The sequence below is a fragment of the Neofelis nebulosa genome, chromosome 15 (genome assembly GCF_028018385.1).
Source record: "Neofelis nebulosa isolate mNeoNeb1 chromosome 15, mNeoNeb1.pri, whole genome shotgun sequence".
Classification (NCBI taxonomy): Eukaryota; Metazoa; Chordata; class Mammalia; order Carnivora; family Felidae; genus Neofelis; species Neofelis nebulosa.
The window spans coordinates 11,595,489-11,611,926 of NC_080796.1; the positions used below are offsets into that span (position 1 = coordinate 11,595,489).

A 16,438-nucleotide genomic window follows, 5' to 3' on the forward strand; every position below is an offset into this window, starting at 1 on the left:
ATCCAAAGATGCTGTAGCACTAAAATGCCTGGCTTAAAAATGAAATCCTGTATTCACTCATCATCTAGCTTTCATCTGTGCTTTCCTGCGTCAGGTGCTTATTGACCTACAAATACATTCCAGTTTAAAGGAAAAACAAACCAGCCACAGCAAACTGTAACAGCGGATGTGCTCAAACTCAGCAGAAGTGTATAGACAGGACTGTGGGACCACAGGGTGGCATCTAGTCTAAGGCGGGGATTTAGGCAGAGACCAGGAGGAGTCAGAAGTCGAAATGGTGTTAATCCATCTGTAAGTAACCCTGTCCTCCAAGTCCCAACATCCAGTACAAAGGAATTAAAAATCTCTAGACTCTGGAACCACCATCGGTTGAGCATCCGACTTCAGTTCAGGTCATGATCTCGCGGTTTGTGGGTTCGAGCCCCGCGTGGGGCTCTGTGCTGACAGCTCGGAGCCTGGAGCCTGCTTCGGAGTCTGTCTCCCTCTCCCTCTGCCCCTTCCCTGCTCATGCTCTCTTTCTCTCTCTGAGATAAACATTAAAAATAATTTTTTTCTTTTTAAATCTCTAGACTCTGAGACCTTCTCGGTCATTCGTTCTGTTGCCATGTAGTCTGAGACACCACCAACATCCTCTGCTCCCACCCTGCTCCAATCTGCCACAGTACAGCCAAGTGACCTTTTATTTCTTAATAATTTTTTTAATGTTTATTTTTGAGAGCGAGAGAGAGAGAGAGACAGAATGCAAGTAGGTGGTGAGGCAGAGAGAGAGGGAGACACAATCTGAAGCAGGCTCCAGGTTCTGAGCTGTTAGCCCAGAGCCCAACGTGGGGCTCCAACTCATGAACCGCAAGATCATGATCCGAGTTGAAGGCAGACACTTAACCCACTGAGCCACCGAGGCACCCCAGCAAGTGACCTTTTAAGAACATAAACTAAGGGGTGCCTGGGTGGCTGGGTCGGTTAAGTGTCCGACTCTTGGCTTGGGCTCCAGTCATGATCTCACAGTTCATGAGTTCAAGCCTGTGTCGGGCTCTGTGCCGACAGCTGGGAGCCTGCTTGGGATTCTCTCTCTCCCTCTGTCTCTGCCCCTCCCTTGCTCACTCTCTCTTTCTCTCTCAAAATAAATAAACTTAAAAAATGAAATGAAATGAAATGAAATGAAAACATAAACGGTGTTCTCTCCCTGATTAAAAAGCTAAGATGGCTTCCTTTTCCTCTTGAAAAGAGGTCAGCACCCACCCCCCTCCAGCCTGGTCATCAAATAGGCCCGGCCTCTGTCTACTCCACAAACCTCAGCTCCTACCGCTCTTTAACACTTGCTACACGGGCACTCATTCAATGCTCTAATAAGCCACTCGCTCTTCTTTATTGCCTCGGCCTTTCAAACTTACACTTCCTTCTGCTGAAAACTAGCGAGAGGGAATGCCACGCTCAAAGCCCCTGAAGCAAGAAAAAGTTAAGTGTCCCTCTTCTGAAACCCCGATCTTTGGACTACTTATCCCAAATGTAGCTAAATAATTCTGTAACTATGGTTCTCTCCTCTGCAGTAGTATTATCTCTAAGAGAGCAAGGCCCACATCTAACTGCTCCCCCAGGGGTGCCTGGGGGGGGGGGGCGGGGGGAGGCTCAGTGAGTTGAGCAAATCAGACTCTTGATTTCAGCTCAGGTCATGATCTCGTGGTTCATGTGATCAAGCCCTGCGTCAGCATCTGAGCTGAAAGTGTGGAGCCTGCTTGAGATTCTCTCTCTCTCTCTCTCTCTGCCCCTCCCCTGCACTCTCTCTAAGTAAATAAATATACGTTAAAAGAAATTTTAAGCGTTCCCGCAGTGTCGAGCACAGCGTGACGACTGAGAACACGTACAGAGCTCCTACTACGTGTGAAGCTCTCTACTACATGTTTTGCTACCATATGAGGTCGGCTCTGCTACACCCGTTTGACACGTGAAGAAAGTAGAACGGTGTGGTGCCTACGAAGCCACCCGGCTCTGAAGTGGCAAAGCTGAAATATGAATCCATAAGGATTTACTATAGACTTCCCGTTTTTACCACCAAGCAACACAATTTCTTAAATGAAGCCCATCATGCGGTAACGATGTGTGCACGGGCCTACTGCTGTCATCGCGGGAACAACGGATACACCGTTCATCGGGATGAAATGTCCAGGGCACGGAGGTGGTGCCAGACCCATGATCAGAAAAAGACCTGGCAAAACAAAACATCCTAGTCTGTCCTGTTACAGAGTTTAGCCTGTACTGATGCAAGGGGAAAATGCTAAAGGACTTTAGGTAGAGAATTCATAACCAGATAACCAGATTCTCAGCATGGTAAATGAAAACGAATAAACCACATAAGGAGCTTCTGCAATAATCCGGTAGGTAGATACAGATAAATGTGTATGTGTCAAGAAACTGGGAGAATTTCTATCTTATGGCTTGTATTTGCCCTGCCACGTAAGAAGTGAAAGAGTTGGAGCGCCTGGGTGACTCAATCCATTAAGCGTCCAACTTCTGCTCAGGTCATGATCTCACGTTGGTGAGTTTGAGCCCCGCGTCGGGCTCTGCACTGACAGCTCGGAGCCTGCTTGGGATACTCTCTCTCTCTCAAAATAAATAAATAAACAGGAAAGGTGAGGAGAGGAAAGGGAAGGAAAGGAAAGGAATACAGAGTGAATAGGAGGGGAGGGGAGTAGAGAGATGAGATGATGCAGTTGTGCAGATGACCCAAGCCCTTTCTGAAGCAATCACGGCCATGATGGACAAAGAAAGATGGAGGTGCTGCTCCAGAGGACAGACGAGTGGCCAGAGACTCAACGCAGTCCGTGATCTGGACCAGAACCTGCCCTAGAGGGGCCAATGCGAGAGCAGGCATTTTTGACAGCTGGGACGACTGACAAAATAGAGATGTGGACTGTAGAATTAGATGAACTCAAACTTCATAGAGATTTTACATAAGAGACGACTACCTTTGTTCCTAGAAAATGTGACAAAATGTTGACATTAGTGAATTGGGGCAAAGGGAATGTGGGAAATCTCTGTACCATTCTTGTAGTTTTTCCTGTAAATTTGAAATTATTCCACAAGGTGTGAATTATTTCAAGAAATTGTTTTACAAAGTTATTTTTCCCATAAAGTATTGAAGAAAATATTGCCCAAGAATGAAATATCTCAATGTGAGATTGTCAGAGGTGCCCCAATTCTAGAGTATGGCAGTCTCCAGTTTGGCCATGGAAGTGTAGCTGAGATCAAGGTCATCGAAATTGAGGCCATATTTGAGACAGCTTCCCTCTCATTTTTATATTGTGGTTTCACATGAAATTTCATTGTATTTACGGATTTCACCTCAAGTCTTTGAATCTCTGGATTCCCTTTCACTTTTCTTTTGAAGTTTTTAGTATGTGTACTACTTTATATACCAGTGTGAATCCAGTAATCGGTTAGAGAGGCACACAGCGCCTCTTCCTCATTCCTAATGAAAAGAATTTCAAATCCCCATCTCTTTGACATCCTGTTAGACACACTACCTCTTTCCAGGTTTATTATCTTGAGTCCTACTCAGAATATTTAATCTACGTGACAATAATTAAATTTCATACAAATTGCAATAATATTTCAGCTACTATGTCAAAGATGGTAACAATAATAAATGGTGGCGCATCTCCTACCATCAACTGTGCTGGTATCCCTAAATCCCGTCTCTCTGATTTAAAGTCATCAGAGAGTACAACTCCAGTCTCCCGCGTGGATGGAAGGGAAGTGATCACCTGGTCATTCCAGGGGACGGGAGATCCAACCACGTGCCGTGACTTCAATCCACACCTCCCATATTTAGCCTCACTGCACACACACGCCTTCAGCAATGGCTGCTGCTGTCAATCCCGAGCGTCCCCAGGGCAGTACGGCTCCCCTTGGTTTGTTTCTTTGGGGCTCCTTCCTCTACAGACTTGGGTTTCTTTCCTTTGGTTCTGCTAGGCTAGTTGCCACTCATCCATCCATTTAATAATTTCTTACATCCTCTCCTAGTACCTTTTTATTCTTTTCTCCTAACGTCTTTTTAGAAACCGCTATTATCTCCTCTCCCACTCTCTTTACCCTTGTAGGTCTATGCCTTTTTTGTAATTCCCTTCCTGTCGTGCTAGTGGGGTTTCAAGAATGGTAAAAATAAACATGTGTGCTCAATCACCATGGTGAAGTGGACGTAGCATTCTAGCTTGCTGTGAAGTTAGATTAAATATGTGTTTCCAGTCCCAGTGCTTCTGCAAATGTAATGGGGGTAGCTCTGGGCTATTTTCAGCATTTATTTTTAAAGGTTAGCAGAAAAATTCATTTACCCATAATGAGATCATGAAGGGTGACATTAAATTTCTTTACTCAATGTGTTACTCCCGGTTCATCCATTCATTAAACAAATATTTACAGTGACTGCTACTTCCTCCACCCTGTCCTAAATTCCAGGGATTCAGCAGTAAATGAAACAAGTCGCTTGACTTCATGGAGTTTCTGCTATAATACAACAGACAAACAAAAAGCAAATATGCATCTTACACTGATCATAAACTCTGGCCACTACGTGGTTAATAAAAAGGTTTTTTTTTTTTATTAGAAGTTGAAAAAAGAATTAATGTAATTAGTATAAAAGGATCACAAGGTACTCCTAGAATTTAGAAATTAGATTACCCTCTGTTATTAACTAGTAAGATCCAACAGAGGTGAGATTCAAAGGGGGTAGAGGGTGGGGATCAAAGCTGGGTCAAAAGGTCCTTTTGGAAGAACACTGATTGCAGCATTATTTATAGCACAGAAAATTTGGAAACAATCTAAATATCCAACAGTCAGGGAAGGCTTAAATAAATATGTGCCATAAATAACGATGAATACAGCTATTTTAAATGATGTGTTTGAGAAACACTTAGGACATGGGAAAGTGCTTATTAAGAGTAAGTGAAGGAGCGCCTGGGTGGCTCAGTCAGTTAAGCATCTGACTTCAGCTCAGGTCATGATCTCACGGTTCATGAGTTCAAGCCCCGCGTCAGGCTCTGTGCTGACAGCTCGGAGCCTGGAGCCTGCTTCCGATTCTGTTTCTCTCTCTCTCTCTCTCTCTCTCTGCCCCTCCCCCGCTCATGCTCTGTCTCTCTCTGTCTCTCAAAAATAAATCAAAAAACAAACAAAAAAGAGTAAGTGAAAAGCCGGGGCTAAAACTATCTACAATATCAGCTATATGAAACCAACAAAATACAAATCTGCCAAGAAAAAAAAAAACCTGGAAAGAAACACATCAGAATGACAAACTTGATTCTAGATCAGCGCTGTTTAACAGCATCATCATCCCATGATAACTTGATAGAAATGCAAATTCTCACACCCCTGGTGGGTTCAGAAATCCTGGGCTGGGGGCTCAGCAATCCATGTTTTTACAAGGCTTCCAGGTGATTCTGATGTTCACTGAAGTTTGAGCACTACTCTAGATAATGAGATGGTGGGTGACTTTTATTTTCTTCCTTATTTAAATGTCCACTTGACTTCTCTATGTGAGGCATAGAGGCAGAAGACATTGGCCTTGGAGTCAGACTTGAATGGAGTCCTTGCTTCACCTCGTTTACATCACTAGTGACCTTGGTTACATTGCTTTTCCGACTTTTCACCGCTTCAGATATTTCACTCCACTCTCCCCTGGCTTACATGGTTTCCAACAAAGTCCAGGGAAGGGGTTTGTTTTCCTCTAGCTTCTTTCAAGATTCTCTTGTCATCTTTGGTTTTCTGCAGTTTTAAACAGGGTACGCTTGGTGTTCTCTTAACTTCCTGGATCTGTTTTGGTATCTGTCATTCATTTGGGGAAAAGCTTCATTACTACTTCAAATATTTCTTCTGCTCCATCTTTTCATTCTTTTCCTTCTGGTATTCCAATTATGTGTGTTTCACACCTTTTAAAATTGTCCCACAGTGCTTGGATGCTGGGTTGTTTGTTTTTTCATTCTTTTTTCTCTTTACAGTTCAGTTTGCGAAGTTTCTATTGACCTCATCTTCAAGTCCTATCGTTCTTTCCTCAGTCATGTCGAGTCTACTGATGAACCCATAAAAGATATTCTTCTGTTCTATTGCATTGGATTTCTAACATTTCCTTTTGATTTTTTCTTAGCATTTCCATGTCTCTGCTTACACTGCCCGTGTTGTTCTTGCATGTTGCTACTTTTTCCATTCGAGTCCTCAACATATTAATCACAGCCCTTTTTTAAATTCTCCATCTGATCATTCCAAAATATGCATCACAGATCTGAGTTTAGTTCTGACTCTTGCTTTATCTTCAGACTGTGTTTTTGCTTTTAGCATGCCTTGTAATTTTTTGTTGAAAGCCAGACGTGATCCATCAAGTAATAGGAACTAAGACAGACAAACAAGAGGCTTTATGTCAATCTACCTAGGAATCGGGCTGTGTTTGCTATTTGCTGTTGCTCCAGGTGCCAGATTCCTCTAAGGACTCCTCCTTCAACAGTGTTCACCACACACATCTTTCATCTGTGATCCACTATTATTGTGCTACAACTGTGTGATGTGGTGGGAAGGTGGAAGTGAAGAGAAGCATCTATCTCATAACTAAACTTCATTCTTTTAGTGGACCCGTCTATGGCTGTGACCTTCATGACTGTTTCTTTTCGCTTTTCCTGGCCCCCTCAGATCCACTGGTAAAGTCTCTTTCCCCTGGAGAGCAGGTCTTTGTTATGAGGAATGCACTGAGATTTCAAAATGTTTACTCTCCCCCCTCCCCTGCTGGAGCAACATGGGGTCTTTCTGGGCTCTTTACCAGATGACCCAGTAGGGTTCCTGGAAGCAAAACCCAAGGGAGAGGGATTGCCTAGGACTACAGGATCTCAGGGAGTTTCCCACACTTATGGTGGTTCACGCAGCTTCCAGCAATTTGCCAAAATTACCAAGTGCTTCTTCCCATTTATAGTGACGGGACTGATCACTTCCAAGCTCTCATCTGTCGGAGCTGAAACTGGAAGTGTGTTTTACCGACCTAAGCCTCTGTTTCTTCATTTGTAGAAAGGATGTCATCAGAGGCATCTATCACATAGGTTTGTTGGAAGGATTAAATGACTGACCTGATGTAAAAACATTTAGCCCAGGGCCCACTTCAGAGTAAGTGCTCATTAGACTGGGAACTCTTTGAACTGAAGTTCAGAGAAATTAAGTGACACGCCCAAGTAAAATCTGGAAAAAAAAAAGAGCAGTATCCAAACTCAAGCCAGGTCTTTAGACTCCAAATTTATTGCCGCATTTAAAGAATAAATTACTTTATTACACTCTTCATATCTATAAGATCCATACTAGAGGTTTACAAAAGCATTGTCAAGTACAGGGTGTGGTATACACATTTTCACAAATGGATAAGAATAATTTACAATTGGCATACGGATTTTAAAGTATAAAAACAGTTCAGTGCATTTTAAAGCTTCTGTATAAATGACATTAAAATAATGAGACTTTTGGGGCTCCTGGGTGGCTCAGTCGGTTAAGTGTCCGACTTCGGCTCAGGTCATGATTTCACGGTTTGTGAGTTCAAGCCCCGCATCGGGCTCTGTGCTGACAGCTTGGAGCCTGGAGCCTGCTTTGGATTCTGTGCCTCCTTTTCTCTCTGCCCCTCCGATGCTCATGCTCTCTCTCAGTCTCTCAAAAATAAACATTAAAAATTAAAAAATAGGGGCGCCTGGGTGGCGCAGTCGGTTAAGCGTCCGACTTCAGCCAGGTCACGATCTCGCGGTCCGTGAGTTCGAGCCCCGCGTCAGGCTCTGGGCCGATGGCTCGGAGCCTGGAGCCTGTTTCCGATTCTGTGTCTCCCTCTCTCTCTGCCCCTCCCCCGTTCATGCTCTGTCTCTCTCTGTCCCAAAAATAAATTAAAAAAAAAATTAAAAAAAAAAAAATTAAAAAATAAATAAAAATAAAAAATAATGAGACTTTTAGGACGCCTGGGTGGCTCAGTTGGCTGAGCGTCCGACTTTGTCTCAGGTCACAATCTTGCAGTTTGTGAGTTCGAGCCCCACATCGGGCTCTGTGCTGACAGCTTGGAGCCTGGAGCCTGCTTCGGATTCTGTGTCTCCCTCTCTCTCTGCCCCTCACCTGCTCATGCTCTGTCTCTCCCTCTCTCTCAAAAATAAATAAACATTAAAAAAAATAAATTAAAATTAAAAAATAAAATAAAATGAGACTTTGGGGGAGCCTGGGTCGTTCAGTCGGTCAAGTGTCTGACTTCAGTTCAGGTCATGATTTTGTGGTTTGTGAGTTTGAGCCCCACATCAGACAGTGTGGGGCCTGCTTGGGATTCTCTCTCTCCCTCTCTCTCTCTCTGCCCTTTCCCCACTCGCACACGCACACTCTCTCTTTCAAAAATGGACAAACATTTAAAAAATAAAATAATGAGACTTTTAAAAATGAATGCCCCTAAAAATCTATCCAACCTGATCTCATCCTATGTTCCCCTGTAATCTTTACCCATTTATGCATATAATTTTTATATGTTGTTTTAAATGGCTAAAGCTCAATAAGTCAATACATAACAACTTACTTTACACCCCCCATTTGTTGGACAAGTAGATCTTATGTGTATTTTCAAATTTATAAGTAACTTTAAAATCATTATTTGTTTACTTCTCACTTTTTTCCAGAATATATTTCTAAGGACAAATACCCAGGAGTATATTAAAGAATCAAAGCCTGTGGACATCATTTTTTTCTTTAACACAAATTTCCAAATTGCCTTCCCCCCAAAAAAGTACCATTTTTTTTTTCATTTTGGATGTACTCAACATTTCCATTTGATCTATTTTAAATTGTGGTAAAACAAACATAAAAAATGAACCGTCTTAACCCCTCGTAAGTGTACAGTTCATAGTGCCAGGTACATTCATGTGGTTGTGCAACCAATCTCCAGAACACACTTCATCTAGCAAAACCTGAACCTCTCTTCCCATGGAATAATGACTTCCCTTTTCTCTAACCTCTGGCAACCACTGTTCAACTTGCTGTTCCTATGAATCGGACTACTCTAGGTACCTCATATAAGGAGAATACTACAGTACTTCTCTTTTTGTGACTGGCTAAATCCACTTAGAATATCTTCAAGGTTCATCCCTGTGGTGCCATGAAGTCACAATGTCTCTCCTGTTTTAAGGATGAACCATATTTCATCATATGCATATACAGCATTCTGTGTATCCATTCACCCACTGATGGACGTTTGAGTCGCTTCCACCTTTCGCCTATTGTGAATAATGCCGCTATGAACACGGGCATACAAATACCTGTTCGAGGTCCTGCTTTCAATTATCTTGGGTATAAACCCAGATGCAGAGGGGTGCCCGGGTGGCTCAGTCGGTGGAGTGTCTGACTTCGGCTGGGGTCATGATCTCGTGGTTCGTGAGTTCGAGCCCCACGTCGGGCTCTGCGATAACGGCACAGAACCTGCCTAGGATTCTCTCTCCCTCGCTCTCTGCCCCTCCCGCGCGCAGGCGTGCGCGCTCTCTCTTCTCTCAGAAATAAACATTAAAAAAAAATGTAAACCCAGAGGCAGAGTTGTTGGATCATATAATAATTCATATCTGAATTTTTGAGGAACTGCCAGACTATTTCCCACAGCAATGGTACCATTTTACATGCCCGTCCATAGCCCGTAAGGGGTGCAATTTCCCCCCCGCGTCACCAACAGCTATTGTTTATCATAGGCGTCCGAATGGGTGTGAAGTGGTGTCTCATTGCCCACTTGCTTCTTACAGCATGCGTTTTCTTGACAAGTTTTTACCGGTCACCACAAACATCAATTTCAGCCCAGTTTTTCCTCCAAATTTTATTATGAACTAGAGGAAGTATATCAAGTTTCAGTAAGTTCATTTTCTCCTTCCATTCATCTCTACCTAGATTGTTATCTGTCTAAAACGGGGAGAAAACTTATTAAATGGTCCCCCAAAATATGCATGAATGCATCATGTGTGATTGACAACTGGAAAGACTTAGATTTAAGTTTTCCTTCCTCTTGGATTCCATGCCGCACATATACTAAGAGCTACATATTTCCTAGAGGGTGTCCAGCACTTTCCTTCCTATTTATTCAGCATTTCTCTACTGTCAGGCATCATGGTGGGTGCTGGGGATACGAAGATGAGTAAGAAGACACTGTCCCCAACCTAATAACGTTATGAAATTGGTATAATTATTCCCACTTTACATTTGAGGAACCAGAGGCTCCTTAGGTCTAGCCTCTTGGCTAAGATCAGACAGAGCTTGGGGAAGCTGGAATTCAAAATTCAGGTCTTACTCCAAAGCTCACTTTTTCTACTACTCCATAGTATACCTTGTACTATCAACAGTTCCTTTTTTTTTTTTCTTAATGTTTATTTTTGAGACAATGCGACAGACAAAGCGCAAGCAGCGGAGGGGCAGACAGAGGGAGACACAGAATCCGAAGCAGGTTCCAGGCTCTGAGCTGTCAGCCAGAGCCCAATGCCGGGCTCGAACTCACAAACCGCGAAATCATGACCTGAGCCGAAGTTGGACACTTAACCAGCAGAGCCACTCAGGCGCCCCTCAACAGTTCCTTTCTTAAAAAGTAAGTCCAATTGTAGTTTGTTTTTTACGTTAGATTTCCAAATGTTGGGTTTTGAAAGGAACAGCACAATACAAGGAAAGAAACAAACAGAAACCTGTAAAACCTCTTCCATTTAGGAGTTGATAGTTGAAGTGAACTTTACCGAGCAATGCAAAGTAATGAGCAAGATTTTAGTACAAAAAATAGTATATCCTAAATTAAAAAAACCCAAAAAACATTTACTTATTTTTGAGACAGAAAGAGACAGAGCACGAGCAGGGGAGGGGCAGAGAGAGAGGGAGACACAGAATCCAAAGCAGGCTCCAGGCTCTGAGCTGTGAGCACAGAGCCCGACGTGGGGCTTGAACTCACCAGCTGTGAGATCATGACCTGAGCGAAGTCGGACGCTTAACTGACTGAGCCACCCGTGAGCCCCACAAAAATAGTATATCCTAAAGCAAGCTTTTGAGTATCTGAGGCTTACTAAAAAAAACTGACATACCTTCCAAAGCTCCCTAGCCTGCCAAAAGTTAGAGAATTTTACTCCTAAGCACTTTGTTTCCTAGATACAATTCTAATTACAAACAGAAGTTCCTTGCAGTCCTATATAAAATTCTCTAGGAGACAGAAACAGTAAGGATTTAAAGATTCAAAGAATCAACAATTGCATTGGTTCTCTACTTAAACAAACAAAATAGAAAGAAAAGGAAAAAAATATTCTAGCTGAGAAAACTTGAGTGAAATAGCAGAACTTCAAAAACCGTTTTTGAGGGCACCTAGGTGGCTCAGTCAGTTGAGCATTCAACTTTTGATTTCTGCTCAGGTCATGATCCCAGGGTCCTGGGATCAAGCCCCACGTTGGGCTCTGTGCTGAGCTTGCTTAAGACTCATCCTCTCTCTCCCTCCCTCCCTCGGTCTCTCTCTCTCCTCTCCCCCACCCTTCCGACTGCCCCTCTCCCTCACTCACTCTCTCTGCAAAATAATTAATTAATTAATTAATTAATTAACAAATAGTAAAATTTTGCTATCCCATTTCAAACATTCTTTCAGTAAAACAAAATTAAGAAATTTCTAGAATTAACTTGATTCTAAAATTTAAATTCCTTTCTTTTTTAGCTAATATAACTATATACATATTTTGATCTAGGACGAAATATATTATGTTAAACCACAAAAATGCTACAACTGAATAGAACTTCAATGTCTACAGTCTTACAGAAAATGCTATAAATAAAACATAATTACCCATCATAGGCAATTTTTGTTACCAGTGTTGTCGGTACGTTTATCAAGATTAATCCCTACATGTTGAAGAGCTGGATACAACATAAATCTAGAAAATTAATCTTCCTTTATAATTTAAAAAAAAAAAACCTCAATAGATTTTTAGGAAATAGCAAGTAGTGATTTAGCTGAAACATAAATATCTTTAATTCAAATAATCTGAATTCAATAAGCACTGAGTTCCTACCATATGCTGAGCACTCTGCATGACACTGAGTTTAACAGAGCAGAAAACAGTCCCCTACCTCTCGAAGCTTACAGAGTAATGGATATATCCTCCAAAACTATCCTTTCTTCTGTGTGATTCCATGTTCATCAAGGAACTTCTGAAATATAAATTCACCCTCCCCTAAAGTTTAAGAGATCAGCTTTCTGGTTAAAGTATCAACCTACCCCTAATGAATTAATAATTCATGGAGCTGGAGGTGGGGGGAGGAGAAGAAAAATTAATTCGTCAGGGGCATCTCAGTTGGCTCAGTTGGAAGAGCAGGAGACCCTTGATCTTGGGGTCATGAGTTCGAGCCCCACATTGGGTTGCAGAGATTACTTAAATAAACTTAAAAAAAATTTATTTTAAGTAATTCATTAGTTGTTGGCGTGAGTGAATCCCCGAAGGCTGATCAATTCCGACTAATTGGGGAGATGTAATTTCTCAACCTTCAGAGCTCAGAATCAAATACGGGACAGGAATCATGTCCCTACAAAGAAGATACGTATATACGGGGCACCTGGGTGGCTCAGTCAGTTAAGTGGCCAACTTGAGCTCAGGTCATGATCTCACGGTTTGTGAGTTTGAGCCTGCGTTGGGCTCTGTGCTAATAGCGTGGAGCCTGGAGCCTGCTTGGGATTCCGCGTCTCCCCCTCTCTCTGCCCCTCCCATGCTCATGCTCTGTCTCTCTCTGTCTCCCAATAATAAATAAACGTTAAAAAACTAAAATAAAAATAAAAAAAAAGATACTGCCAAATGAGTTGCTAGGTTACCTTCAGGCAATGGACCTTTATTTCATCAGGTCCTCTAAACTGCTATTATAGTTAACTCATAAAATTGTTAAGAATAAAAAATACTATGTAACACTGCTTCTCAAAGTTTACTATGCCTATGGGTCACCTACAGATCTGTTAAAATACAGACTGATTGAGCAGGTCAAGGGCAGAGACGAGAAACACACCTGGCATACAGGCCACTGAGCCCAGCTAACTGTTCTCTCCCCTTTGTGGATGTCTTATCTCCTTTCTCATCTCACTTCTCTTGGGAGAAAAGATGCTTTTCCTCATATTTGCACCTTCCAAAATCCGAGCCGAATCAGAACACCTTCCAGAGGCATTAAATACATGCCAGCTCAATGAATGACATCCAGCTTTTGTCATTACTTCTGTAGCGATGAACAGAATTGTTTCTTCCTCTGAATTTATTCTACATAGAAAAGTATTTCTGAAAACTGAAATATCAGAAAAATCTATTTTTTTAAAAGTCAAGAATTGTATTCGCAACACGATCCACTGCATTTTCTCATGCTCATTAATCTTAAAGATATATATATGTATGTATGTATGTATATATATATACACACACACACACACATATCCATAGCTAACTTGCTCATTTATCCCCTAATGATTTTTCCATTTTTTTGTAAAAAAATTTTGTTAGTTGTAACAAAACAACTAATTCATTTGGTTTCCTGGGGAAGTCTTAAAATTAAAGGGGCCCCTGGTTGGCTCAGTACAAGGAGCATGGGACTCTTGATCTTGAGGTTGTGAGTTCCCAGCCCCACATCGGGTGTAGAGATTACTAAAATAAATAAATAAACAAACCTAAAAAAATATCTTAACATAAGTCTTAAAGTAATCACTGCCTTCGGATGGATCTTTCACTTTTATTTATTTTTTTTAATTTTTTTGTTTTAACGTTTATTTATTTTTGAGACAGAGAGAGACAGAGCATGAACGGGGGAGGGTCAGAGAGAGAGGGAGACACAGAATCTGAAACAGGCTCCAGACTCTGAGCCATCAGCACAGAGCCTGAAGCCGGGCTTGAACTCACGAACCAGGAGATCATGACCTGAGCCGAAGTCAGACGCTTAACCGACTGAGCCACCCAGGCGCCCCTGGATCTTTCACTTTTAAAGGGGCACAGTAATATTAGAAGGCCATCTTAGGAACGGTAACATCTGTAATACCATCATTCCGACTCTTCAGGCTAGCGGTGCTATAAATAAATCAAATCCTATTCCTGTTATCGCTAGGTAGACCTTTGGCACGGTTTCCCGTGTCTCTCCGCTGATTTTCTGTGATCACCCAAACGAGACTGGTTTCTTCACTTGTAAACGCACTCGGTCGCCGGCGGAGCCAGGGGACACGTGACGGGGTGTGTCAAGCACTCCAGAAGGGGAACAGGGCTGGAATACTTTTCATCTCTTAAGAGGTTCGCCTCTCCGGTCTCCCGGCTCTTGGCCGCGGCTGTGGCCCCGAGTGCGCCCGCTGGCGCGCACACAGGCTGTTATTTCTGAGCAACCGCGGAGGGTGCCCGAGGATCGGGGCGGCGCTGAGACAACGTCAAGGTCTTGCAGCTCAGCGCGGACGGTCGGGGCTCCGCCGGGGGGCCCGCTCCTCGAAGACCCGGAGGGTTCCCCCCCCCCCCCCCCCCCCCGCGCCGCGCAGTCGGGCTCGTCCGCCTTCTCTCCTCGAGGCTCTCCCTCCCAGGGCCCTCCCAGGGCCGCGGGGCGCGTGTGCCCGGACTGGCCCCGACGGGCGGGGCGGGCGTTCCGGGGACTGGAGGCGCGGAGGGGGGCCGCCCGTGAGCCCGAGGCCGGTCCCCCCGCGTCCCCCCGCGTCCCCACTGAGGCTGCAAAATGGAGGCAGCGGGCATGTTCCCGCTGGGCGGGGCTTCGGCGCGGCCCGAAAAGGCCGCCGGATCCGGGCGGCCGGAGCCCGTCGTCGCCCGGGCCGCCCCAGACGCCCGCAGCCCGGCAGCTGCCGGCGTGGCGTCCGCGGCAGCGAGGCCGGGGCGAGGCTGTGGAGGCGGGATGCCCGGCCTGGCGGAGCCGCGGCCGGGGAGCTCGGCAGGGGGGGAGAAGGGAGACGGGAGGGGGAGGGGAGCGGGAGGAGAAGGGAGGCGAGCGGGAGGAGGGGACTGGGCGGGGCCGAGGCGCCGGCGGGGAGGCTGCGGGTGTCGCGGGCGGCGGCCTCCCCCGCGGGCGGGCCGGCGGGCCCCCTCCCCTGTCGGCTCTCTCCCGGCGGAGGAGGCTCCGGTGGAGGGCGGCCCCACCCCGCCGGGAGCGTCCCAGTGCGGGCCGGGATCGCGGCGGGCGGCTCTTACCTGGGCCTTCCCTTTCTTTATCGTCCGCCATCTTGTTGCGGAGCCGTCGCCCGGGAGATGCCTGGCGTCACCCTAGGTCGAGGCGTCCTTGCCCCCACCAGCCCCAGCGCGAGTCCAGACCCTGGGGGGGAGGGGGCTCCGAGCGCGCGCCCCTCCCCCTCCCCCCGCGCGCCCCTCTCCCCGCCCCCTGGGGACGAGGGAGGGAGGGAGCCCCGAGCCCTTCGCTCCCTGCTGACCCGTGTGGGGGACCTCGCAGACGCGGCTCCCTCCCTCCAGTGTTTGCGCGACGTGGCGCCGCTCGGCCTTTTCCCTGCGGATGTTAACAGGCAGCCGGAGAGCCGGGGGCCGAGCCGTGGCCTCCCGGCTGCGGAGAGGCCGGGGCGCGGGGGGGGGGGGGGGGGGGGGGGGGGGGGGGCAGCGGGCGCAAACTCGGCGCTGTCGGGGCTGCAGCTTCCGACCCCAAACGGGAGGGTGTCCCGGCCCCCTGAGTGGTGTCCGCCTTCCTCCTCGACGTGCAAGTGAAAATGCCCTCGCTGGCGAAATGTGACGTGACCTCCAGTTAAGATCGCCACGGGAAAGTTTTCAGTGCCGCTGCTTCTGAAACTTTGATGCCGTAGCCTGATGTTACATTTCTGTCTCCTTTTAAGGATAAGCTCATTATACGAGGACGTTTTCTTTTTAAAATGATTTTTGCATTATCTGGTTCAAATAGGAGATTTTTAAGCTAATCTTGGATGATTTTTAAGCGCGTGCTAATTGGAGTGACGTTATGTAAACCTGTATGAACTGTTCACAGTAAATGTTGAGGCTTTCAAAATACAAGGTGCTAGTATCTAATGATTTTCTTAACGTAGTTTTTATGCCCCTTTTATTCTGGTCCTATACTCTCTCAGTGAACCCTAAAGCAAACTAGGCTTAATTAAGATAAGTATTTGTTATAGAAGACATTCATTTGGTGCCACGACCGGCATTCTCTTTGAAATTGATTAGAAACTATCGAATCATCACAAAATGGCTTCTATTAGAAGATAGGGACTTACATAAAATGGATACAGTTGTTTACAGTAAATTCTGAACACCCCAAAACGTGGGGAAGTAACCATTAGCATTCACATATATGTAAATTTCATGGTCGTTAGAATCTAGTAGTTTGTTTTTAAAGACTCCCTCTCTCTATACAGATAGTGAAGGGCTTTGAAATAAACGTAGGAAAGAAAACCTCAGCTTTGATCTCCGGTTTCCTTTTCACTATGCCTTTTCAT

The 16,438-nt window shown here is 45.0% G+C and overlaps 1 protein-coding gene across 1 annotated transcript in view; it reads right to left on the reverse strand.

Annotated features, from left to right (window-relative positions):
* EFCAB2 (EF-hand calcium binding domain 2) overlaps positions 1-15,292 on the reverse strand; it is a 131,190-nt gene extending 115,898 nt beyond the window's left edge. The window contains exon 1 of the mRNA XM_058701735.1: positions 15,177-15,292. Within this exon, the coding sequence (XP_058557718.1) occupies positions 15,177-15,207 (31 nt within the window). The 5' untranslated portion in view covers positions 15,208-15,292. The remainder of the gene's footprint in view (positions 1-15,176) is intronic.
* Between the last annotated feature and the right edge of the window lie 1,146 nt (positions 15,293-16,438).